Below are 27,440 nucleotides of genomic sequence, written 5' to 3'. Positions count from 1 at the left end.
GTTGCGTAAGGGATTCGTTTGAGTTTTCCTTTTTCTTTACAACTAAAAGTCCATTTTTATGTCCATAAACTTGTAATTTGTGTAGGTCCATACCCCTCCACCTAGCTTTCATGCACTGATATCACACCAACATGAATCTACATTGTGCCCACACGTTGCTGCAGTTTCGCCAGAAGGGTGAACTTTAAGCTCAAAAAGGAGGGATGCAAAGACTTGTTTTGGAGATTATTTACATGTATTAGGATTTAAATAGGAGCTTACTTACTACCATTGGAGAGTTCTAGAGCTTAGATCTAGATATGACCCCGTAATATGGATGGAGAGGAGGGGGTGATGGCTTGGAAAAGGTGAAGGATGTCATGGAGAGAATCAACATGTGTACCGTGATAGGAGATATTATATCCTCCGTGGCATCGGTAGCTAGATATGGTGGCGCCAGGTGTTGTGGTAAAAAATCTGGTAATGATGTTAGACTTAGTCAATCTAGAGTGGTTCTCGGTGAGTGGTTGAAAGATATTCATGGACAGTGATATCAGGGCAGTCTTTGTGGGCGTGTCTGTGGCCACACGACTGCTTTGAAGTTTATGATCTAAAAATACAATTTTAGAGTTTATGGACCTGAGTGACACAAAATACATATTTGATCAAAAAGTGCACTTTTAGAGTTTATGAACATATATTTTCAAAGTTTATGGACCTAAGTGACATAAATTACAAGTTGATGAATCTAAAATGCACTTTTGGAGTTCGTGGATCTAAGTGACACACCTTTATAAGTTGGTGGACCTCCGATGTATTTTACTCTTATTTTAAAACTATGGCATCCAAACATGGAAGGACTAAGTTGTTGCACTTATGTCCTTGTACATGATTTAAACACATGGGACACATTGAGTGTATGTGTTATTATGTTCCAACAGACCAACAACCAACCTCTCCGTACAAACTATCCAAACTTTAATCTGGGCCATCGGATCAACATTCAAGGAGAGGCGCGCAGGGGCTGGGAGGAGAGATTTGTAAAAGTGTGATTACCCAATCCAAGGACGGGTGGTTAATTGTAAAATTATTCAATCCCCCATGCCCCTTGGATGTTAATCCGGTGGCCCAGATTCAAGTTTGCACGGTTTGCACATAGAGTTTGGTTTGCACCTTATATATTCCCTATCGGCAGTAGAAGGCTGCAAGTTTGGGTTTCCTTCGGTTGAAGTCTCAAGGAGATACCCGTCCAATAAAGTTACCTGATCGCGCATCAAAACCAAAGGGCATCCAAATTTAATTTAACTGACAGTAACATGTGTACACACGTCATTTCCACAGGCAAGATAGAACAAGAACTACAACTGTGAGTAAGAGCATGGAAATCTTCATGTGAATCAAAGATGAAATATTCACAACATGTTAAATCATCAATCACAGGCCACCCACTTACGTTTGGATGGGACTGGCAATGAGACCTGACTGTTATATTTACATGACTATCGACACAAGTTTGCTAAAGAGAACCAATCTTATGAACAACAGGTTGTTTGCCTTGCTGGTAACTATTTTCACAATGATCAGGTGACCTGCAGGTTGACACTGCATGCACATATGCAGGGGCAAGCTAAGCCAAACCAACAGATTAGACCATGATGGTTAGATGAGCATATTTGCGGTGAAGGGGGTAATTGTAGTTGGAGCTAATTGAGGTCAATTTCTACCCGCTCTGGGGTCCCCCTCTCACTTTGCTGTGCAACAAGTTCGGTACCTAGCTGCCCTTTGTCCCCTGCGCCGAAGGCATATAGTTTCCCTGAATCTGTGAGTGCAAATGTATGTGCATTCCAGTATATGGAGTTCGTAAGGCTGATTTGAACCATCCTTTCGTTAACTCTTTTCAAAGAAGTCACCAACTCAGGGCTAAGTACGTTAGTATGCCTGTTGTTACCCTGGAAATAACATTACATTCAGAATAAAAAGCAGACATAGTATGAAAAAGAGATGGTGTTTTTTAAATGGAAGAGAAGGGAACTAAGAAGTTACAAGGCATGAAGGAATATGATTTTACAGATAAATGGGTACCTAGTGAGAACTATTCTTCTCTAGAAAGTCATTTTCTGTTTGAGCAGCATGTAATAAAAATTCCAAAACGAGGAAATGACCTATGGGGAATTGCATCTCCTTCAATAATTCAAGGTTGAAGCACGAAACGAATTAAGGAAAATTTCCAATCAGTGTTGCGAATTCCAATTTTTTATTTATCTCTAGACAATAAGAACATGAACTCCAAATCTTTTCTGGGGAGGTTTCATGTCTATTTTGTTCTTACGTAAAATGGTTTTCGTATCTCCACTTAAAATGAATTCAGCAGCTGGTTATCAAACCATATTTACTTCCATTGGATGAAAGACAGAAATGACAGTTTTTCCTGAACCCAGATAGCAATAAAAAAAGAGTTTGTCCAGCAATACAGATGTTAATGCATCAAACAAAGAATTCATTACAGATAACTTAAGTAAAAAGAACCTCAATAATATAACAACTTGAAAACTGTGACTATCTGTGGTATTTACTGGTGTTGCAGTGGCAGATATATGCAATTAAAATGATTGTACATGACATCAGTATGCCTTTCTAATATACATGACAAACTGAAATCAAGTTGCACATGTTCTTGTTAAAAACATAAAAGGGCATAACAAAGTAGGGTGTCTAACCTCAGTTATAGTGTTGTGACCAAGACTTGACGATTCACCGCATCCAAACGAGTAAACATCACCTTTATCTGATACTACAAATGTTGTGTAATCCCCGGTTGCTACATGAATAGCCTTCACACCGCTTAAAGCCTCTACTACCTTGGGAACAGATTCACATTCCTCATTACCATGACCCAAGCAACCATAACGCCCCCATCCCCAGGTGCAAACACGTCCATCCTTGCCTACAACTGCAGCATGCCATGCTCCAGCAGCAACTACCACTGGCTGTATGTTTAAATTTCGGAATTGCTCTATTAACTTAGGATATTTCTCATCAGTTCGTGAACCATGGCCAAGCTTCCCTCCTAACCCACAACCAACAGAATAAACTGACCTGCAAAATTATGGAGGTTCCAGTGTTAGGACATTCTCTTGTTGGTCATAACTATGAAACACCGTTATTAAGAGAAGTATAAATTTGTGTTCAAGTATTGTCATATCGAGAAAGTTCATGAGGAAATCTATTATCCACACTTATCATATGAAATCTAAACAAGGACTCAATGAAGTATATCAAGATGATGAATAATAGATGCATTAGAATAACAGAGAAATAAATTATTGACTAGCTTAGCAGACCCTTCAAGAAGCTTGTTCTAAACATGGTGGGTATCCTATTAGTATACACGCGGCTTGTAAACAGAACATAGCATTTCTATCTCTTTCATGCTAAAGTTTTCTTTGACATACGAATGCAGTTTGATGACCTTGATTCACCTATTAGTTTCAGCACGGTAAACTAAACAGGTTGTGAAGCAATGCAGACTGAGTTTTTCCTTTATTTATAGAAAAAGATATTAGAAGTCAAACATCAAAAAGTTGATTATGTTTGCGTGATTGGGTGAAGGATCTTACATGCCAGTAGGTTGGCATGCTAGAGCAAGGAGATAGCAATAGCCTGCAGCAATCTGCACAACCGGAATGTTCTCAAGAGCCCCTGTGAGAAGATGTGGTTGCACATCATTTGGCTCTGTCTGATGACCAAGTCTCGTGTCATTCCCCCATGAAAATGTATATACACGCCCCTCCCGGGACAACACAGCAGTAAAGAAGTTCCCAATAGCTGCCTGGACAACATATATGTCCTTCAGTGATTCTACCACCTGTGGCGTAGTCACAACCCTGGAGCCTTGACCTCCATATTCAACTTCTCCAAAGGAGTCCTTCCCGAATGCATACACCCTACCAGCATCACTGACAAGCATTGTCCGTCCTGCTCCGGCTGCTGCTTGAATAATTCTAATCCCCTGCAATGATCTACAGGAGCAGCAACAGACGTTAAGTCCTCTGTTCAGTGGCATTTGCATCAAGATTAAAATTAAACTGTAAATTCTGGACGTTACCTGACAACACGAGGTCTCCACTCCTCTTCTAAATTTCCATGGCCAAGCTGACCAGAGTTGTTGGACCCAAAAGTATACACAGCACCACTTGCTGTCACAGCAATGCTGTGACCAGGCCCAGCAATTGCCTGGGACTTTTCTCTCCGGCAACATGCTTCACCTGCCATTATAAATCTAAGAACTAGCTTCCAACTCCCACCACAGCGTTGCTTAAAATGTTCTCTTTCATGTGCAGTCATAGGCTTAAAGATAGCCCTTTTCTGACACAAATCCAACGCTGCAAGCTCCGACATTGACAAATCAAAATCGGGAGGGAAATTGGCAGGCTTCCTGAAGAATGTGCATGTTGCCTATTGCAAACAGAAGGTCCCTCAGTGGCAATATCAATTCTACAATGGAGAAAAGGTACAAAACATTACTTGCCTCCAGGTGGGCGAGGTCCTCAGGGTCCAGATTGCATGATGTGAGGACATGGAGGACAATTGATGGGTTTGCAGCCAATGGGAACTCCCCTGGAGCAGAGTCACCAAAGCAAAGGCGTTGCGATCGCTGAAAAGATTGCTGCAATGGAGTAACAAGAGCAAGAGTGTCATCCACGATGAGGTGGAGGGGGAGAGATGAGGAAGCTCCGCGGCTGGTTGTGGCATCCATCAGCCACGGCTTGAACTTGCACTGCCCAATGCTTTTATCTCAAACAAATTTGTGATGATCTTGGATTCAGGCCTCTACACAATGGTCGACTAAGACACTGGACCATCCTGCAATGTGAAAAGCATTAATACTATGACATGCATCCACAATCAATAATTGAGGGTTACTTTCGCAATAAGCTAATCAACAACCCTTTGTCTAGCACAATTAAACAAGACATTATTATATTAGTCAGCCAAACCAGATGAGTGGATGAGAAAGAATCCATCCAACCAATCCACACAACAATTAAGAATCATAGCCAAACAGAGCATATCCAATCTCCTAAGGAACTCACAGACAGAGGCTATCCTTTGACAGACAGAGATGCAGATCAAACACTGAAGGTCAAGAAGAAGAACGAAGCTAAGGGCGCAGGTAGAATCTCAAGCAGGATCTATACTCAACTAAGAACTCTGCACGAAGTAGATTGCAGGAGAGGGGAAGCATGATCCTGAAGAGGAAGATAGTGCCACTGGAAACCTTCAGAGAGAAAGCATATTCCCCCAACTCCACCCCCGAAAGCCTCCCTTTCTTATCCTATCCAACAATTATGAAACGATATCTTCACCAGCGCTGCACACAAGCGAGATTCCTATCGCATCATCGGTGGCAAAAATACCAGTACTGACTGCCAGCGGCAAAGGAAAGGCTCCGATTAGACGGACAAACAGGATCCACGAAATTTGGTCAGGATTCACGAAAATCGGTACCGAAAAAACTCCATCTTTGAGCGCAATTCACCAATCCCGACCACGAAACATCGCCAGGGTAATCGTCAATGTAATCGGCCCCGATCATCGGACCAAAGGCCAAAGAACCCACAGAGATAATATCGCAGCACACAACAAGAAAGCATCCGAGAAATCCTTACCCCCAAATCCCCTATCAATCAGCCCGCGGAGGAGTCAGGGCAAGAATCGGGCTCTGGTCGGTAGCGGCACGATCGGCGGTCAGGTCAATCAACGAACCCAATCGGGGATTCCGGGCGCCAGCGCCAGAGAGGGGGGAATCTGGCCAAGAAACAGGGAGGGAGGGAGGGGAAGGAGGCGGCAGCGACTGGCACGGCACGACTTCTCTCCCAATAATGATGGGGGGAGGAAGAGGGAGAGGTTGCTGCTTGGACGGGCAACTGCAGGCGCTGCGCGTGTATTGTTTTGTGTACGGCTTTCGTCGCTGCCGGGATGAGGTGTCGGAGGGAGGCAACGTGGGGGCAAAGGCGACGTCGTGGGGGCGCAAATTGCTGCGGCCACCCCACCGTACCCCACTCTGCCCCGCGCCGGTGAACCTGTTCCTCTAGCCTCTAGGTGTCGACATGGTGTCACTGCCCCCAATGCTAATTCTACAGTCCACCGTAACCTTCCGAACTCACGGTCGACTCGACCGCACTGCTCAGCGCACATGGTGGGTCCCATCAGAGCGCGACTCCCTCTGCTCCTTCTCCTTCTCTTTCTCAATCGTTCCCCATTTTCCCTTTCCAATTTTTCGCCCCTCTCACCGCCTCATCAATCCCTGTGCCGCTCGCCATCGAGGAGGTGGCTCGACGACCATGCCTGATGCCCGCTGCTGATTTGGTGGTGCGAGCGGCGGCGGCAGCGGTGTTGGCGTTGAGCTCTGACCGCGAGATGCAGCCGTTGGAGTGCAGCGGCGCGAGCAGGACCTCCGAGCGGGGCCGCTAGATCCGCTTGGCGGAGTGCCGGATCTTGCTTGCCAAAGAGGAGGCGTCCAGGGAGAACCACATGAGTGGCGGCAGTTTGGAGGAGAGCACCTGTCTGAGTGCAGCGCAGAAAGCAATCCCTGGTGAGCCAACGCACCTTGCTTCTTTTCCCTTTCTACATCTTCTCTTCTCACGATGCCTAGCTGAAAGGTCTTTGTTGGCTGCTGATTGGAAGAAACTAGTTGGCATGTCGCCGTTATGAATATTAGTAGAATTACAGCTACGATTGGAACAGCCATACCCTGCGGATCAAAATTGCTGGCTATTTTATGGTAGTAATCCCTTCCCAACATACTGCAGGCAGCAACTCTCTAATGCACTAGACTGCTAGCTTGCCTGCTACCTGCAGAGCTTTACAAACCCATCATTAATCACTACCCCTCATGTTTGTTATAAAATAGGTTCAGATTTAGCACAAATTTCTGTGCTATTGTGGCAAACAGTTGCCTATTACTAAACTTTCCAGTAGCTTTTTTTTTTTGTAACCAATACCATCTCTGGTAATGTTAAGGGAATAATTGAATTCCAAACCTGGCACCTGGCACTAGCATCATCAACAGGGAACCGAGATCTCAAAACCATTTGTTGGGGCAAGCCTTTACAATTACTCATTTAATTACACTGTGAGAAGTTAAACCAACTCATTTTGGAATGCCAATATTTTCAGGGATTCAGACTTGCAATAAGCTTGTTTAATTACCTGTTGATTCAGGTTGTCAGAAGTGCTCGTGACCCATTACTTACTCAAGTTAGGTCGCTTCTGTTCTGATTCAAGCTTGGTTAAGCTTCTGCATTTCTTTGTATTGAACTGTGTGGTTTGTTCTCGAATTAATCCTTTGAATGCTCCACTTGTTTTTTCTATCAGATTTTCTGCAAGATGTTTTATACGAGTTATTGTATGGAAGGGTAGTTGCTGAATTTCATAAGTAGATTGAATCTTACTCGATCTTCAGTTCAGTTTTTATGGCATATTTATCTGAGGAAGAGTAGCACTCACCTTTTCACAAGCTGGGCTTGAGTCTACTTGAGCTTTGATTGAGACAAGTTCTAGCTCTTAATCCACTTATGCTCGTCTTGGGTTGAAATTCATACTAATGATCGAGCCATCACCATCGAACATTATTTCTATGGCTCATTGTTGACTAAGTTGAAACTCCCTTACATTTAGTTAACTACAGCTACCTAATGCAAAAGGAGGTAGCGGATAGTTACCAATCCGTTGTGGGCCACTGAACCATTTCATTATGCCATATCAACAGACTTTTTAGAGAAATGCATTCCAATTGGAAAAATACTGTAAAGAAAAGCTTTTTGGTGTGCCTCTGTATACAGGTACTCAATTCGGCTATTTTCTTTTGTTATTTCAATTTCTGTAGCAAGTCATCATGGATGTGGAGTATAGGAAGAGGACATGAATCTGGAGAGTTCTGGACAGTTTATAAATCAAATATCACAAGTAAGTGCTCAACTGACTACCGTTGTTGTCTTGATGCTCGGTTTTATACCAAGTAGTATGTACTGTATAATATTTTTTTTTCTTAGAAATGTTATACAGATGAAGCATCTCCTAAGAAAATTTATGTACAAAAGGTCCAAAAAAGTTTATACAACATAGTTATTGATGAAGTTTTGGTACAAAAGTTATGTAGATAAATATACACAAAATGTATATGATAAAATGTTTATACGAAATCATATAAAGAAGTTTAAACCATAATTTGTCAATAAACTGTTAAGAGAGTTTGATAAAAAAAAGTTCTACGTTTGAATGACCTTCATAAGTTTTTTTAGTTGAAAAAGTTTTCCTACAGGAAGTTTCCAAAAAAAATCTAAAGGAATAAGTTTTTCCATAAAAAAAGTTTCATTTCATAAAATTTTAATTTAAAATATTTCTAGAAAGATTTACAAAAGTTTGTTAAATTTGCTAGCAAATATTTTCAACCTAAATTTAATTAGAAGGTATCAACAAAAGTTTGGTTGGTAAGTTATTTATCAAAGTTCTTCGAGGAAATTCTTCTAGAAAGATTTCTTTTAATTTTTTTAGAAGTTTTCTACGTAAAGAAAAATTCTAAAGGAATAAATTTTTATATGGAAAAAGTTTCATTTCATTAATCTTTCATTAAAAATATTTCTAGAAAGATTTACAGAAGTTTGGTTGCTAAGTTATTTATCAAAGTTCTTCCAGAAAATTCTTCTAGAAAGATTTCTTTTAATTTTTTTTTGAAAGCTGTATGCGTTAATATTTTCATGACATAATTTTCGTCCAAGTTTTCCAGAAACAAATATTTTACAAAATTTTTGTAAAGTTTTCTTTTACAAAATTTTCTTTGTAAAGTTTTCTTTTACAAAATTTTCTAGCTACTTGTTTTATTTATAGGAAAGTTACTAGGGAAGTTCCATAGGAAAAAATTATTTAGAAAAGTCTTATATAAGTTACCTATACTTGTTTGTAGAATTGTTTGTTTGAAAATTTGTTACACAGTTTTTTGAATAAACTACACAGTTTTTTGAATAAACTTTAGGCTGAAATATATTTTTTTGAAATTCAGAAAGTTCAACTTGATAGGTTTGTTGTATAAGTTTTGAAAACTAAGTTTTCTGACAAAGTTTACTTCATAAGTTTTTCATGCTAAGCAAAGTAAGAAAAAATTATAAGTTCCCTAGAATTTTTTCATGAAAGAATTATTCGAAAACTTGTCTATTGAAAATCTTCTACTAATTTTATTTACCATGTATTATTTTTGTTCAACTAATAAGTTTTTTTTGTATTTCTTTTTTTTCAGGGCACATAAGAATTAAATTTCTTCATTTAAATGCAGGACAAGAAAAATTCTACGACATTTGTGTTAACCTTTTTTTTTCCATTGTCAAAGGTTCTGCTATCCTCAGGAGCTACAAAAAAACATACAATGATTATCACTTTTTGGTGCTACAGTAATTTCTCTGGAAATGTTTTCCCCAGATCAGGTTCTATTTTTCTATAGTTTATTTTCCCACAAATTTCGACAGTATAGTTTTTTCCCAGAACATAAATCGTCCTTTTTTCGTTCCGCACAATCCACAATTCTAGCACGTTTACCTTTTAACAACATTTTTTAAACAAATAATTTATTAATTTTTATAGAGAAAATAAAACTTACTTTTATTCCAACCCCACACCCTTTAAATACCCCTGTTTCCCACGGTCCCGAAAGGGTTGTTGCTTCTTAAAGAAAATCTCAAAGAGAATGAAAATCTAATTTCTAGCCGGTGGGAAGGTGGTGGAGGCGGACGTGGTGGGCACACCTCGCCATATTAATGTTCCCCAGAGTTACGTGCACAACTTTTTCCCTAAAACGGAAAGAAAATGCTGTCGGAGAATCGACCGCTTAACAATGAATTTACGGTCGACCGAATTAGAAGCCCCCTGTCACTGCCCTCGTGCCTTGCTGTTGCTGATGTCAATACGTCATTGCCCTGGCCCCTTGGACAGTGTTACTGCAGTTACACTAACCGTGTCCGTGTGCGCAATACGCGATTGTGTAATTAAGTGAGATGACAATGGACTGCATTATATTGGCGGTATTATTCAAATCTTTACTAGTGGAATATGTCCAACTAGGGTGGTAACTTGTTAGCTCGGCTCGGCTCGGCTCCATACATTTTTTTTACGAGCTAAGCATATATTTTTGCTTTTTTTTAGAAACCGGGATTGCATTTGATATCTAGAAGATAAGGTTTACATTGCAACTTTTGCAAAAGCACCCTCGATAAAAAAGAAAATTACAATGCAGTCCAAGCAAGGGTCTCAGTCGTTTTTGTCGCCAGCGCCCAAAGCAGCCTCCCGACGGATCTCTACCGCACCAACGATTGGAAGAGGAACGCGTCGAGGATGCAGCTTGAAGCTGAAGTCCTTCCCAATGAAGAAACAAAGTTTTTGATTGTCTCACCGAGTAGCACATCGAAAGCATCGACATGTCGTAGAAATGCTGAACACCCTGGCAGCAGAGGATGACCACTGACCATCTTGACACCGGTGAACTTGGGTTCTGTCGCCACAAGCAGGCCACCCCAACACAACAAACAACCAAGCAATTGAAAGTGAAAGACTGCCCAAGCAGTTGCAAGTAAACCACTCCCCCGAACCCTGAAGAAAGTGGTAAGCAAACTTCCTAGATCCTCGCCGAAGATAGCATCGGCGGTGGTGCCGTTGACGAAGAAGATGAGGGAGGGACAAAAGAACTCACCGGATTTGGCGAGAATACAACACAACAACACTTTGCCGATGCTAAATTGAACACGTACCAAACCGAACACTGACGAGGTAGGGAAGGGTTCGAACTCGTCGATCTCGTCATCCTTGTCAAAGCCCGGCGTCAGCGCCCGGATGGATCAGGCCGCCAAAGCCACATATGAGGCGAAGATTTGATGAGAGAATGTCGATGATGAAGAAAGCTGGCACAACTAATTTGTTCAAATTAGTACTAATAGACAAGAGAGTATACAAATCCTCCGCCGATTCATCCAATCCCCCTCCTCCTCTGATGCTGGAGGCGAGGATGACGGTGAATTGATGGGGAACGGGAAATCGTCTCCAACCACCGCTCGCGGCTGTAGCACTGGAAGAGATGAGAAGAGATGAGATGTTCCAGTCCACAGACGTTATATGTTTTTGCTCGCCAGTACAATGAGCCAGCTTGAGCATGCACTAGCAGGCAATTGTTGACAGCGCTTAAGTATTAATTTTACGCCGTGTTGACAGTCGATATTGACCCATTTTGACCATCAACTATCGTGCAAAAATCGAGCATCAGAAGGAATAAATGGTAGCATAGGATGATTATTTGACGAATTCCACAGATGCTGATCTGAGAATATGTGTAGATGAATTTGAGCCAAAACTGCATGGAACTAGCATATTATCCAAGGCACAAATTCCTGACCAAGCACAAACAAGCCTAAAGGCCAAAAAGGCCAATTTGGCAGCCACACAAGAAGAGGAGAAGTAGCCCATGCGCATGAAACGTCATCAATCCAAGGCGATCTCCTCTCGACCAATCAAACGCAAGCGTGAGGATTAAAGGCCCACATGGCAGCCATGCACAAGGAGAAAACTTGGCATGCACTCATCCCTGCATGAGGGGGTTCACATGTCAATCACCAAGCCAAAGGAGAGGTCGGTGGTCGGCCGGCCTGGCCCAGTGGGCCCCACCGCCTCAATCCTCCACGTGTCACTTCCCTATTGGCTATAGAAGGCGGTTTGATGAGGCATGGCTGCTGCAACACGACGTACACCCCCTTGGCTCCCTCCTATAAATAGTAGGGGAGGGGGTGAGAATAGGAACACACACCTCACCTTCTTCCTCTCTTCCTTTGGAGCTTGAAGATCTTCATCCTAGATGCTTTAGACAGCCTAGGGGTGTAGAAGATTAGGAGGAGAGTGAGGGGGAATCGGGGAAAGTGCCGGGTTTGTCGGCACTCTTCTCCGCTTGTACCTCGATGAATGCTTATTCAGTTGTAAGTGTTCGAGACTTTCTTATTAAGAATTAGAGTTTAGTTGCAAGTTATTTCTTCTGCCTTTTATTGAATTGAGTGTATGATTAGAGTAGCATTTGATCCTAGCTTAAAATCCTGATAGAGAAGGGTAATCTTGGCCAGGGTTAGGATTAGTACGGAATAGCGTAGACGTGGTGTTTAGGCTAGACTTTACCACTCAGTTGTTTTATATTCTCATGGTTTGTAGAGGTAGCCGGCTAGTGGTGACAGCCCTGTTCGAGCCCTAGTAACCCTCCACGTTCAGTTATAGGATAGAGCATTATTACCGGAGCAACTGGCTTGTTTAAGCCAGGGGAAACTAGTAGCTCGAAGTATAAGGCGAAGTTATCTCTTCTTCTAAGCATAGATTCTAAATCTTAGGAAGTCCTCTCTGTCTTATCCCTCCTACACCAGTGTGTGTCCTTGGATGAGCCTGAACCCGTAGATAGTGTACTCACGTTCCTCAGTGGATACGATACCCTGGAATACTCCTGGGTGAAAGCTACAGCGGTATCCGTGTGTTTGCGGATTTTATTCGTGACATTACAAAGTACCAACACACCATCAATTCCTGCATAAACACATAAAATATAAATATCAACATAGTGGTAGGAGTCTATTATTTACCATTTCTACGAGTGTTGGTAAATATTTGTATGCAGGTGAAATAAGATAGAAAACGCACATCAAGAGTAAGGAAACACACTCCGCAATTCATGGCAAAAGTCGTAGACTAATCAGAGAACACGATTCAGGCTCTATTGGATCAAAACAAGCCCAAAGACCAAAGCAAAACTGCTTATAGGACATACCATGACTCAGTGTTTGGACCAAAGGAAGGCTAGGACAACCCACCAGAAGAAGATTAGGGGCGGTTGGTGGCAGTGGGCCGCTGGCCAACCACCTGGTCGGTCGCCCAGCCCACTCCACAACCGACTTACCTCCTTTGATGTGGCAGCTCCCCATTTGCTCACAAGGTTGGTTCTTGGAGGATTAGCTACAGAAGATGTCCTTGCCGGCCGTGACACCCCTCTATAAATATGAGGGGAGGGGCTCAAATTGAATACATCCATCAAGTGCTCACTTCAATCCCTCTTGGTTTAGAGTTGTCTTAGAGTAGGGAGAGGGTAGAGGTACTTAGGAGGGGCGGCGGTCTTTGGTGCTCTTCTCCATTTTGTACCTCTACGAGAGTGAGAGCGTAGTTCGGGAGAAGTGCCGGGGTGTTGGCACTCTTCTCTCAACTTGTACCTCTACGGATGCTGCTACATTCTTCGGGTTTAGTAAGTATTCGTGGTTCCTATCTCTAGTTTTATACTTGGTATAGTATATGCTAGTAGTGCTTGTAGTTGAGTGAGATCAGTTCTCTTACTCTGTATTCGTACGGAGTGCTGTAGTTTGCTACGGGTCGACATGCGTAGTTAGACTGCAATAGTAATCAGTAGCGTAGGCACGGTGTCTAGCTAAGGGTTATCCTTCGTTTGCCTTATATCCCACGGTTTGTTAGAGGTAGGCCGTAGGTGGTGACAGCCCTATTGGTCCTTTATAATCCTCCACGTTCGCATATACCCGAAGCGAGTATTGTGCCCGAGAGATCGACCTTTAACTCAGCTATATTACTATCTTAGGAATCCTCTCTGCCCTTCTACCTATCTTGGTGTGTCCTTGGACCGACTAGAATTGAAGAGAGTGCACACACGTTCCCTGTGGATTCAATAACCCTTGGAATACTCTGAGGTGAAAGCTACAATGTTATTCGTGCGCTTGCGGATTTATTTGTGACACTAAAATACCCAACAAGCTTTCTAGCGCCGTTGCCAAGGAGCGGTTATTGTATCTCTCTTCTTACCTAGTCGTCCTCGTATCTTTTGCTTTTCTTTCCTTCTACCTTTACCCCCGTTACCTATGGGAAAGTTGTCCTTTAAGAGCTTCTCTGTCTCTGTCCTACAGAATTTATTCCATATCATTATAATTTTATTTCTACTACCTTTACCACCGCTACCACAGAGCAGCATTCTATCCGAGACTTTTCTGCTCCTACCGGCGAGTTCCTTGAGCCACCGCTTTCTGAGCACCTAATCCTTTCATCCGGCTATGAACTCTGTCCCGAACTTATCGCTATGGTTCGGGAGCTTTCCTTCTCTGGGTTAGACAGCGAAAACCCATACCACCATCTGCGAGAGTTTGAGCTAGTTTGTTCATGCTGTGCCATCGCAGGCATGTCACGTGATACCCTTAGGTGGAAGTTATTTCCCTTTTCTCTTGTAGAGGATGCTAGACAATGGTACACACGTGCCGTAGCGATTATGAATAGAAACTGTGGTGAAATTAGAAATGAGTTTTGTCTCAAGTTTTTCCTCGAGTCCCGGCTCATTGCTTTATGAAAGGATATCATCTGCTTTCAGTAGAATGAGAAGAAATCTATAGGTGCGGCTTGGGCTAGATTTTTACTTTTAGTAATATCCGGCCTTGTCCTATCGTTACCCGATTATGTGTTGCTTGAACACTTTTACTCGGGGATCGACATGGATTCTGCCTCTTACCTTGACATGATCGCTGGAGGGTCTTTCGCCCACAAGACTCTAGCCGAAGGCATGGAGGTCTTAGAAATTATCAACGAAAATGCTTCCTTCGTAGCCGAGTTTACATCCTCTCAGGAATAGCGTAAGTCAAGTCATGAGGACATTTTGGCAGCTGAACCCGATCGTTCACTATCCATACCCTTATATTCGGCCCTAGAACCCTCTCCTGAACCACGAGTTTTGGAGAAAGAAGAAGTTCGAACTCTAGAACTCCATTTCAAATTCGAAGATGATCCTATTGAAGATTTTGAAAACACCTCGAATTATGTCCCCAAGAGGAAACTACCGGTTCCCGTTGCTTCCACATACCCCATGGAAGCTGCCTCCTTTAGGGAAAATGTTAAGAAGTCAGCAACCATTATGAGCAGCAAGCGGTTGAGAGAGATGAAGCTGTCATCAGAAGTACTTCGGATCAGCTCTCCTCCTTCAACCCTTCCTTGCACCATAAATGGAACCCATGTAGACACCCTCTATAGTCCCACTGTTGGAGCCAACATAATCTCTAGCGAATGCGCATTTCTCCATTTGCGAGATGAGCCATTGGTTCAAATCGACATAACCTTTCAGTCTCCCTCTAGAGAAATCCTGGAAGCATACAAGACTTTGCAGAACGTGCCTATTAGACACGAGGATGTCGAAATAATCCTTGACTTTCATATGTTCGACGTTCAAGAATTCAACATCTTAATCGGGCATCCCATTGAGAAATTTCTCACGGATGCTCTGACTCAAAGAGAGCTCGATGTCCATCTAGGGAAGGAAACCATTTCTGTCTAGATCGCTAGAGCCAAAAAATCCATGACAGAACCATCCCTTGATTTTGAACCAATTGAAGAGGTTAAGGGAATTCTCATTGTTGACTCACCGGAATCCCTCCTTGAGAAAGATGTTGAAGAATTCATCAAGGAGGAGGATGAACCCACCGAACCCATATATATATATATATATATATATATATATATATATATATATATATATATATATATATATATATATATATATATATATATATATTCGAGTTTGATACACTCCCTAGATCTCCGATTGAGGTTGAGCTTCTTCCCTCTGACCCCGAGAAAGTTGTTCTCAACCACGTTCGACATTCAACTATGAATTCTCACAGTGGATATCTTGAGATGGAGAATCCATTGGCCATGGAATTTGATGAGGCACCTACTCTAAAGTCCAAAGAAAAATATTCCTTAGATAAGCATGGAAGCTTCATCCTTGAAATACCACAAGAATCGTGCTCATTTAATGCCTCTCGAGAGTCAGGCACGCTTTGTGCCCCGAGCAGCACACATGAGGACTACAACCGCCTTAAGGTCCTCTCATGCAAAAGTTTCAGAAGGCTGGGTGAAAATGCATATGTTTATCGCAAACATTGCAGATTTCGTGAATGTTCTGTGGGACTAACCTTGCAGCCAAAACTTCATGTCACATCAACAATTGGTGATGAAAGGGGAACACATCACCAACCATAGCTGCAAAGGGGAAGTTCCCATGGTTGAGCTTATGACCATAGAAACAAAGCACTGCTGGGAGATAGCCCGGATTTTCATTTATTTTCCTTCAATCAAAGCAAGAGCATGCTCTAGGATCTTTCCTTCGGGTATTTTTTGTCGCTAACCATTTCAGGTGGAGATTGAAAAGAATGATGGATAGGTGATGCCTACAAGTATGAGACCTACACCGATTATGACGCCTCAATGTGTCTTGACAGAGGAACAATTACAAAAGGAGACTTACTCCACACACTTGAGTTTTGTTGCCCAACAATGCAAACTCCAAGTGTGGGGGAGGTATGTGAGCACCCCGAGTAAGTTCTCTCTTGCTAATTCATATCTAAGTTTGTAAATGGTGTTAGTTCCTGCATCTTGCCCTATATATAAAATTCAAAAAAAATGGGAGGAGTTGACATGGTGACAATAATGAGTTCTCATCAACAAAATGCCATGGTAATTACTGTTATTGTCCTGCCTTTGACATTAAACAAAGCCTTGCCGGGAGGTCGCCCGAGGATCACCAGAGTAAGTCTCATGGTGAGAGTAATATTTAGTTTGAATAAATTTTAGGGCTCCCTGGTTGATAAACCAGCGGAGCCATTATTTCGTTTCCACCATTTTTTTTAAGACAACACCAGGTACAAGCACAAGTGTGGGGGAGATCTCTCGAGACCATCAGTGCCATACATATTCGAGATCTCCCACATATGTATTGCACAACATCGTCTGCAAAAATATGACAAGGGACAAGACAAGGACACCAAAGACAGTCAGCCACCCGATGGTTTGGCCGAATAACCACTGCCTTGACCCCATCTTCTTCAAGAGCGATGGTTTGTGCATCCTGTACCTCTCAACTCTCTTGATTCATGAATTTGAATGAATTTTAAATCTGACTCATTAAAATCAAAATCAAAATGAATCAGTGTATCCACCTACTCTACATGTTTCCTATGGTTGGCTTGCATATATTTTATTCCATGCTTATCACCTTAATGCTTGTGAACAAAAATCCTTATGAAAGCATGCTTATCTAAGAGCAACTCCAGTAGAGCTGCTAAATGGGCTGCCATCTACATATTTGCTCGGTGGGTGCAAAAAATTGATCTCCAGCAGGCCTTCCAAATGAGCCGCCATGTTGGTAGGCCTTTCAAATTTCTCTCCCCACCCCCCAATTTGGTGGCCCTCTATTTGGACTGCCAATTGTGGGCCCCACCAATTTCTTTTTTTTCATTTCCTTCATCCCGGTTCGTGGGCCTTCCAATCCCTCAATGGAGGCCTTCTCGGGGTTCTCCCCCTTCCTGCTCCCTGGCTTGGATAGCCTGACGAGCCCGTCCTCTTCTTCGCCTCCGCCGCGGGGTCCGCGTCCGCGTCCTCCAACCCAAAGTCCTCCAGCACGTCATCGCCGGGCACGCTGCTGCCGCCGCCGCCCTTCTTGAGGGGGTGCTTCCGGGGCTTGGAGGACCTCACCCCGCCGTCGTCGCCGTGGGCGGGGGTCCGGGAGCGCTCGTGGGCCCAATCGTCCCCCAGGTCGTCGTCGAGGTCTTCGTTCGGCTGCGGCTCGGGGGACGGGTCCCGCACATCGGGGTCCATGAGCGCCTCGTCGTCCTCGTTGAAGAAGCTGCGGGCGGACGCGGATCGGGGAGAGGAATCAGGGCGAGTCGACGAAATCCTAGGGGGAGAGAGATGAAGGCGGCGGAGCTGACGGCATACTTACTTTTCGTCCATGGCACCGGCGGCAAGCTGCGAGTCGAAACCCTAGGTGAGGTGGGACGAGCTGGTGGGGGAGGCGAGGAAGAAGAGTCGTCGGGGGAGGAAGGAGAGAGAGATCGAATCGGTGATGGCGATGGGGAGTGGAGAATGACAGGTGGGGCCCATTTGTCAGTTGAAAAAATAGAATCCCAATTTACTCAGTCTGCTAGAGTGGAGGCCCATATTTGGGTGAGTAAAATTTAGAAGTGGGCTTCTAAATGGGCATTAGCTCACCCAAATTTAGCAGCCCTACTGGAGTTGCTCTTAAGTAGTTGACATTTGAGATATGGTTTGAATGATATCATTTTCATAAAACGTAGTCCTCTATGGCGGCTATTCCTGAACCGTGGGAAAAAGTATGCGTATACTTTGATTTATCCCAGTTGGAAACCTTTTGTTATCCCAGTTTCCCAGCCAGAACCGTTATGGAACCTTTAGTCCCAGGTGAGAAAACCGGGACAAAATGGCACCTTTGGTCCCATGTGGTAACACGAACTAGGACCAAAGGCTCCTGCACCGCCGGCTAGCCGTCTAGCAGTTGGACCCGGAACCAATGTTTTTAAGTCATCCGACTGACTAATCGCGATTAGTCATGAATAATCACGATTAGTCGTGACTAATCGCGCTTATCGGTCTGCGTGTACCGATAAGGGTGACCAACTCGAGATTACCTCAACTAGAATCTAGTGATTCGACTAATCATCGACTAACTAACTGCGATTAGTCGTCCAATTAGCGTGTGGATGACTAGTGTTTTAAACCACTTTAGACGTGGATAACTTTTGGGCCGGTAATTTGGTGGCCCATTAGTTTTAGGTATATGAGTCTCTTTAGGAGCATTAATTCCAGTTCTAGGCTTCCAGCTACAAACTGCCGGCTGCCCCTGAAAGAGCAGCCGCCTGTCCCTACGCTTGTCCGTGCCAACCTTAGATTTCTTTCACTGCTACAAAATTCTATTAACCGATGCGTTTTAAAATTATCTCGGAGGCAGGCACATTAAAAAACCACCTCGATTAATGCCTTCGATTAACTGAGGCGGTTACTTTTTATTAACCGAGGCGGGTATGGAAAACTGTCTCGCAAAATATATTAACTGGGCGGTCGTTTTTTAAATAACCGCCTCTGTTAATATCAATTAACCGAAACAGTTGTTTTACAATACAACCGCCTCGGTAAATCAGGCCCAAACGCCAAGCCCATATCAGATTATCAGCCCACTAAAACCTCCAACATATAAAACCAACAGCAAACCCTAAAACACTTCAATCCCTTCCTCTTTCTCGCAGCCACCATCTCTCTCCTCCCTCTCTCTCTACTCCGTCCCTCCCTCCCTCCCTCCCTCCCAGATCCACGGCGTGCTCCTGTGCTCCGGCCGGATCCGCCGGTTTTGGAGCCCGTAGGGGTGTCGGCCTGCGGCGGCGGCGGTCGCGGAGCTCGCGGGTGTGGCGGTCGGCGGCGGGAGCGTGGACCTGTGGCGGCGGCGGCGCTCCGCCCGCGGGGGCGCGGGCCTGCGGCGGTGGAGGTCGAGGAGCACGCGGAGGCAGCGGCCGGCGGCGGAGCCCGCGGGGGCGCGGGCCTGCGGTGCGACGGCGGTGGGGGTGGCACGGCGGCGATGGGCTTGGCGGGCCTAGGATGGGCTTGCCGGGCTTTTTTTTAATTAACCGAGGCGTGCAGCAAAACCGCCTCGGTTAATGACTGATTAACCGTGACAGTAGAACGCCTCAGTTAATGCTTTTTGCCCGCCTCGGTTAATATTTTTTGTAGTAGTGTTTCTTTGTTATTTTAGGGGCAACAACTTGTCAATCTGAATTTCTTGTGTTTGGATACTTTGAAATTTGGATTCTGCAGCAATGTTTTCCTAACTGTCAGTATCTCCTCTATCTTGATGTTGTTTTAGCTCTACTAGTCTGGTGCTCTTTTAGTCTATTTTACAAATTAAAACTCATAAACTACAAAGTTAGTGATCATCCAAGTATCTGACCATCAACATTATCATGATATTTGCTTTAAACAACATATATACTACTCCCCCCGTTCTAAATTATAAGACATCCCAAGAATCTTGGAGAGTCAAAGCAATTTCAAGTTTGACTAAAATTATAGAGAGAAATATAAAGATTTATGATATCAAATTGATGTACTATGAAAATATAACTAATAAAGAATCTAATGATACTTAGTTTATATAATAAATGTTATTATTCTATTATATAAATTTGGTCAAATATAAAAAACTTTGACTCTCCAAGATTGTTGGAATGTCTTATTTTGGAACGGAGGGAGTATATAGTATATGGGTCCAATATATATGGATCGTTCCTGGAATATACAGGATGACTAGACTACGACGAGGACCGACTAGGCTTGACTATCGAGCTGATCGAAGACTTAACTATCTTATGGCTACCCTTATGACTAGTAGGTTCCATAATACAATTTGAAAAACTAATCAGGGACTAAAACTTTCTTTGGTCCCGGGGCCAATGGCGACTCGGATAAATGTGGTGGACTAAGGACCTGTTGTTTAGCCGTGACTCTTGTACTTGAGCCGTTGACGTTGACGACCCAACACAGAATTATTCAAATGGCTACATGGATACTTTGCCGAATTGCGGATAAAGCTGAACTAAATCGTTCCCTGCAGCAATGCTATGTTACTCCTACTCTCCTACTAGTCTTGTACACTTCTTGAACTCAACATACTTCCCTTCATTACCGGATTCACTGGCTTTGCCGAGTGCCGGTTACACTCGGCAAAGGCCAGTTTGCACTCAGCAAACGCTTTGCCGAGTGTAACACTTGGCAAACGCCACTCGGCAAAGCCTCTCACGGCAAAGGGGGCTTTGCCGAGTGTCGGATTTCGGGCACTCGGCATAGGAGTAACGTGGCGCGACCCTAGGCGGGCTCTTTGCCGAGTGCCTAACGGCAGGCACTCGGCAAAGTACTAAATGTTGCCGAGTGTCGGCGCCTGGCACTCGGCAAACTGGCCGCCCAGGGTCCCGCCACGTGGCCGCTTTGCCGAGTGCTGGATCCTGGCACTTGGCAAACTTTAAAATCTTTGCGAGTGCCAGGACTTTAGCACTCGGCAAAGTGGCTGTTCTGCTGATCTGTGAAGGCCACTTTGCCGAGTGTTTTTCCATAAGCACTCGGCAAAGTTGTCAATTTTTTTATTTCCTTTTTCTCTGTTTTTCGATATAAATACAACAAAAATATATATAAATGCAGGGACATTACAGGCAGTTATAATAAAAAATATATAATTGACAAATACGAGAATAGTATCGATACAAATAACGAGTCCGTCACATATATCACAAGTCCGATAGACAATACATCACATAGAACGAGTCCATCACATATATATAGTCCAATACATAAAATATGTCCACAAGATAATGTCACAAGCTAAGAGTCCATCGACGCGCCAAGTCCACTAGTGTACAAGCTACGAGCAGGTGTCACTCACGGTCAGGTGTGTGGGGAGGGGGGCAAGATTGCCACGGGGCCGTCCGCGAGTTCTGGTCCGGAGGAGGGTCGTTCGATGCGTTCCACGACTGATTCTGCAAATAGAAACACATAAATTGAGTAAGAATTACAAAGATATAATAGTTTCTACAAACAAAGCATACTCACGGGAGTGTCAGAAGGTCCTGCAGGAGAGTAAGCCTGAGCTGGTAAGGCGAAGGGAGGAGGCGGCGTCGCATAGTTTATTGATGCGCCAAGTCTGTGGCGGAACCACCCAAAACTACTGGGCCCGGGTGCACTGATCTTCGTTGCTAAGCAACTCTGACCCAATTTGGCACTCACCGGTAGTTCCTCGAGTGAAGCCTCGATAAAAGCCACGTTATTCCAGGATCAGCAGACAACACTCACACGAAGGTGAGCCCAGAGATTACAACACAAACTATTTCATACATCTCAGAGTGATTGCAGCGGAAAGAAAATTTATTACAAACCATGTTCAGACTAGCGAAGTACTACGGAGTTCCAACTCCTCAATTATTCAAGTCTCATTGTTCAGCGGAAGCATTAAAAGATAACTAACGAAATAACGTGACGCATCGGTAAAGCCCATACGAATGCGTCACTCAGCGGGAGGGTGATTAGCACCAGCTGAAGGGCCATCCCACTCAACAGACCAACCCGGAGGCAGAGTACAAGGCCAAGTAAGACTTGCAAACAGATCTTCAAAGTTAGTACCTGAAAAATAGTGCCACAAGCAAGGCTGAGTATACTAATACTCAGCAAGACTGACCCGTCTCCGGATATAACATAGTCCGATAACTAGACATGCAAGGCTTTTTGGTTGGTAGGGTTTGTTTGCCAAAAAAAAAAATGCCGCTAAGTGTTGATCCTTACTTTCAGATTTTACTTAGCCAGATTCTAGTGGAATTAACCGTTCTAAATTTGCAACTAACTCTACTCAAATATGGTAGAGCAACCATTTAATCAACCAGCAGTATTTTCATCATCGTATTCCACTTGTTACTCTATGTGACCGAAATCATTAAGCAATCTCATGCCGTGAGAGGCGGACGATTCCGAATCGAATTTCAACCTGGCCAGGGGAACCTAGACCACACGCATGGGGATCGACTTCGCTCCCGCCCACGCTACTTTTCCCCTTTCTTTCCAGTCCGTGGATCCGGAACACCCTCCCCGACTACAGAGTCCGACCACTCTGCACCCGTACGTCGCGACATAAAAATAAACCCTACTTCTACCAGGAGGGTGCGAGATCGTTCCACTCGCCGGTCCAATCAGGTACTTAAGCTTACCGATTACCATATTTCTCGGTATGTGGCTAGTACTTTCAAACGCTTAGCGAAATGAGCCACACACCGCGACCTTAGCCATTTTTTACTACACCAGCGGGGTATCACAACTACACAACCCCGCCCGTTGTCCTTACATTTCAACAGGAATTAAAGTCGATACAATTCCTATTTGCTCGCGAGAGGCAGGAAACCACTCGACTTCTACCGTACCTATTTAGCATGGCAACTAGTCGATAAAAAGATCTGGTTTCAAACATAGGTTCCTATGGATCATGCATCTAGGGTTTTCGATCAACGCCTAGAGAACTTAAATGCAGAAAACCAACTATTACCATACATTAATAAATAGATGGCAGAATGATAATTCGGAAAAATAGTGGGATTATGCTCCGGGGCTTGCTTTCTTGGGCACTGTCAGGCAGAAAAGCTTCTGGGGCTTGGCCCAGGTCTTGGGACAAGTTAGTACAGTTCAGATTAACCTCCTGCTCCGCACGAGAGTCCGTGGGCACCAGTTCGTAGTCTCCGTCCGCGAGGTTAACCGTTTCTATATGCAATGCAAGATTTTGAGTTATTCAGGGATATAATTTCTTTCCTTCACGATAAAGTACAGTCCATGAAAGTTAATTTAGTGATGATTTCACATTTCATTGCATGGGCAATCGTTTATAGAGTAGCAACATAACTACGGTTATTCATGAATGAGTGGGGTTTTGGGTTTTCATTTTTAATTTCAACACATAGCATGCTTTCATTATTCCTTAACAACACAACTACTAAAGAGCTAGTGATGAAACACTAAAGTAACTCAGATTCAAACTTAAACATTCAGGGTATAAATTTCAGCATCTACCATAGAGCAAGAACTATAACTATTCATGCAAATGGATTACTCTAGTTACTTCATCTTTTTGTACAGAATGTTCAACATGGATTCTGGTGCTACAAAATTTATGCAAGCAACTTCAAAGCATAAACTCAGTACTGAAATTTTTCCAGATTTTATACACTTATATAGCAGAGGTGATAAAAAGATTAAAAACAGCAAGCCATCAACAAAGATTAAATCTACAGAAAGTTTTACTAAGGATTTGGTTCTCAAATTTTTAACAGAGACTAGTCCTGAGTTAAACATACTCCAGAAAATTTTTCAAGATTTAACTCACTATGATAAATTAGTTATTCAGTTAATTTAACATGAGTTTGCATGAATTTCTCAAGATGCATTCGACCAGTATTGCATCTGAACTTTTTATCACAGGTAGAACATACTCTAAAAAAGATCATGCCCAAAAATAATGATCAGAAACATTGTAGATTACTCAGAACAAAAATAGTAAATCTAGCCCTAAGATGCTAAGCATGATTATTCACCAAGGCAAAACTCAGTAAATGCAGCTCAAAATTCTTAGACAGGAACACAGAGCTAAAAAGAGACTCCAGAAATAAACATGGATTTTTCTGAGCATAAGAACTATATATAAGGAATTAAGTTGATTAAACAAGCATAAATCATGGTATATAGCAAATGAACTCTAATAAATCTTAAATTTAGATATTAACAGTGTTTTAGTTTTACATGCACGCAGTAAAAATTCCAGGGCAAGTTCATGTGCATATTTTCCAGAATTAAATCGAGAAAGCTAACAACAGATTAGAGAATCTTGATTGTTCCAACATGATAACTGTTTTGGGTTGGTGTCATCTTTTTACTGTGATATTAAAATTCCATTAGTGATAACATATCCAAAAATCAAAGTCATTTGATGAGCAGAACTTCATGAACATGCATAAGGTGGTTTTATTAATCTTTTCCCTAGATTAAACTTGGTTGAGTTTCTGCAAATGTGAATGTTACAAAATTTGTAGATCTTGTTACAAGGATTCCAGATCAGTTGAGTTTGCATTTTTCTGATTTTTCTGTGATTTGTTTCGCATTTTAGAAGTTCACTGGTATACACTGTAAAACTTGCAGAAACACCCTTAAACGAAAAAAACAAATTACAACCGGGTCCTTCGCCAGCCTTCTCCGCCGTGGCATCTTGCTGGTGGTGTTCTGCGGTGCAGGGCTTACCGGGGCTGCCACGGGGAGGCGCGTGGGGGAGAAAGGATCGAGGAACACCTACCCTGGTCGACGTTCGAGCGTTTGGAGCACAGGTTCAAGCTCGTCGGCGTTGATGGCGGGTCGGTTGTTCGGTTCGCCGGCGCTGGAGGCGAAGGAGGGCTCGGGGTAGGGGAACAAGGCGCGCACGAGCACCGCGTGAGCTCGTGGATGCTTCTGGGGTAGCTGTCGGGCTCGGTCTCCTTCGGAGCTGGCCGGTCCGCGGTGAGCCCGAGCTCGCCGGCGGCGGCGCAAGAGGGGAACGGCTTTGGGAGGGGGTTTGGATTCGATTCCGCGCGCGTGGAGCTTAACTGGGAGGTGGCGAAGCTGCTGCGGTGGTCGGAGGGGGCAATGTGGGGCTGGGCTAGCCGGCCCACGCGAGCTGGATCTCGGCGGCCATGGCGGAGCGGCGGGAGGAGGAAGAAGAGGGAGAAGGGGCGCAACTGTGGGGTGCTGGGGGTCTTTATAGGCCAAGGAGCTCCTGGGGGAGGAATGCAGTGACTGGGGGCGGTTGATTTGGTCCTGGGCGACTCGACGGCGAGCGGGCGGAGGAGGCAGCGGCGCTGCGCCGGCCGGGGTGTCGTGGCGGCTCGGGAGCGACCTGGGACGCGTGTGCGCGCGAGGAGGTGCCAAGGGGCGGGCCAGGTGGCGTGGAGAGGTTTCCCCGGGTCCATTTGGCCGCGGGCGCGCGGTGGACGAAGTCCACCGGCGGCGTACGGCAGGCGGCGGCCGAAACAGAGCAAGCCGGGAGAGAGAGATGGAGGTAGGGGCTCTTTTGCGATTTCTGAAAATTTCAGGGACCTCTCGGTAAACAAAAATTATCTCCTAATTGGAGGGCTCAAATGGGAAAGTGTTGAATACCATTTTTGCATAACTTTTCAAGATCTACAACTTTTGTGTTATGCAAATTTTCGTTTGAAACTCACATTTTGAACTATTGGTACATTTACATATTTGCACAAAAGGACTTTAGTTTTAATCAGTTTTTGACTTGATTTTGGTTGAAGTTCAATTGAGCACATGTCAATTGAAATACCTCTCATGAGCCAACAAAAATTTTGTGCACATTTTTGAATTAAAATTTGAGTAGTTTTTCACTCCTTTCTCTTTTTCCTTTAATTTCTTTTGTATGATTTGTATTTTATTTGGTCCTTTCTCTTGAATTAGTTTCCCAAATTTTTCTTTTAACTTTAACTAAGGTGTATTGATTGGATTTAAAAGTATTGACACCTGAGGTGTCACAAAGTCCTTGCATCCAGGTGACCATGCTGTGCAACATAACTGACTGCTCCTCCCTCAGCTTCCTCTCCTGCTCCAGCTTGGCCTCGATCTCCATTCGGCGCCTCCTCTCCTCCTCAAACTTTGCCTCCATCTCGGCCTACAAGATTTTAACCTCCATGTTACAATACGAAGCAAAGTTTCATTTTAATCATAGAACGGCAACTAAATCTAAACTAACCTGTCTCTGGTGCACGCTGGCCACTGAAGTCTCATGCCGTGGACGTATGGACGGGGTCGAGTCGGTGGTACTTGCCCTAAGCTGCGAGAGACTGGGCGTACTCGCCGTGTCGACCAAGCTGTTGGCGATCAAGTACTGCCCATGCTTCTTCCCTTGTCCCGCCCTCATGATGGCTTCTCCGGATAGTGGCGCGGTGGCCGGATCCCAAGTCTCCCCGTGGAGCGCCCTTTCCACCTCCGTGTACGCATTGATGCGTGCGTGGATGCTTGGGTTTGTGTAGGCCTCTAGTGGAGCCGCCGGGTTGTAGGCCACGTCCGACGTCGCCCTGCCCATGTGAGACATGGCGTACGCTGTGAAGTCATTGCAAGACTGGCCTGGATGAGACTCCGACTGCCAAGAAGTCAACAAGATGATTAGTAAGAATTCAAAATATAGCTTTAGAAAGAATGAAGAAATTAGTGAACTTACCCAAGTATTCTTGTACTCGCCGAGGCTAAGGCTCCCTTGATGATGTGTCGGACCCGGCATCATCAAGCGGCGCTCCCGACATAAGGCGTGCTGGCGGGCCCATTCCTCGCTGATCCACTTGTCCGCCATCATAGACCAGCACTCGGCCTTGTTTGTGCACCAGTTAGGAGGCACCTAAACGTAATGAAGTGCATGACATATTGTAATATCAAATACAAGATAAATATGTAGAGATGGCATTTATTTACCCTTAAGTACTGGTCTCGCATGAGGAAGATGTCCCTTGCGGCTGGTTTCTTGATGATCCTCTTCTCGAATTCGGCGCAGTACACAACGACGGCCTGGACACGCGCCTCGTAGTGCATGTCCTTCACCAGCTTGTAGCAAGCCTCATGAGCCTTCTCATTCGCCCGGGCCTCATAGTCTTCCTCGCACCTGTAGAAATCCTGCATATATACCCACAAGATAATTGCAATCATCAGTCAAAAAATTGAAACAGAATGCAATATTTCGACCATTTTAGTGCGAGGATGACTTACTCACAACTCCCCGACCACCCGCCTCGCTTTGGTGGTGAAGTTCCTTCCTTCGCGATCAGTAGCGTCCGGGCTGGTCATGTAGTGGTCCCACGTGTATGCCGGCTCCAGGACCCCAGCATGCATCACGAGCCCGGGGAAGTGCAGCCGGCACAAAAGACCCAAGATACCATTGGGCTTCCGTTTGTGCTCACCAGGCTGCACAAAAAACCACCCCCTGCAAGAGTGTTTAAGGTAAAATTTTAGTTAGTATTGTGATT

General features: G+C 44.2%; 1 protein-coding gene and 1 long non-coding RNA gene across 2 annotated transcripts; one reads left to right on the top strand and one right to left on the bottom strand.

Annotated features, from left to right (window-relative positions):
• Positions 1 to 1,350: 1,350 nt before the first annotated feature.
• On the bottom strand, positions 1,351 to 6,030 carry LOC120699256 (ultraviolet-B receptor UVR8-like). The gene is made up of 6 exons (XM_039983184.1): positions 5,649 to 6,030; positions 4,508 to 4,842; positions 4,085 to 4,434; positions 3,597 to 3,998; positions 2,697 to 3,075; positions 1,351 to 1,928 (listed from the first exon to the last, which is right to left on the bottom strand). The coding sequence occupies exons 2-6, from the start codon at positions 4,733 to 4,735 to the stop codon at positions 1,683 to 1,685; spliced, it is 1,605 nt and encodes a 534-aa protein (XP_039839118.1). The 5' UTR covers positions 4,736 to 4,842; positions 5,649 to 6,030; the 3' UTR covers positions 1,351 to 1,682.
• An 88-nt stretch (positions 6,031 to 6,118) lies between these two features.
• LOC120699257 lies at positions 6,119 to 9,491 on the top strand. Its single transcript, XR_005685345.1, has 3 exons — positions 6,119 to 6,574; positions 7,868 to 7,947; positions 9,275 to 9,491. It is a non-coding gene; the product is annotated as an uncharacterized LOC120699257 (long non-coding RNA).
• Positions 9,492 to 27,440: the final 17,949 nt, after the last annotated feature.

Source organism: Panicum virgatum, chromosome 3K (assembly GCF_016808335.1).
Source record: "Panicum virgatum strain AP13 chromosome 3K, P.virgatum_v5, whole genome shotgun sequence".
NCBI lineage: Eukaryota > Viridiplantae > Streptophyta > Magnoliopsida > Poales > Poaceae > Panicum > Panicum virgatum.
Note: the sequence above shows the minus strand (reverse complement) of the source record. Positions and strands in the feature narration are given on the sequence as shown.

Excerpts from the sequence above, each read along its gene's own strand:
- LOC120699256 (XM_039983184.1), bottom strand. The coding sequence starts at position 4,735 with ATGGATGCCACAACCAGCCGCGGAGCTTCCTCATCTCTCCCCCTCCAC. Across the intron at positions 3,999-4,084 it reads TGGAGACCTCGTGTTGTCAG|ATCATTGCAGGGGATTAGAA; the intron begins GTAACGTCCAGA and ends CTGCTCCTGTAG. Across the intron at positions 1,929-2,696 it reads GTCACAACACTATAACTGAG|GGTAACAACAGGCATACTAA; the intron begins GTTAGACACCCT and ends TGTTATTTCCAG.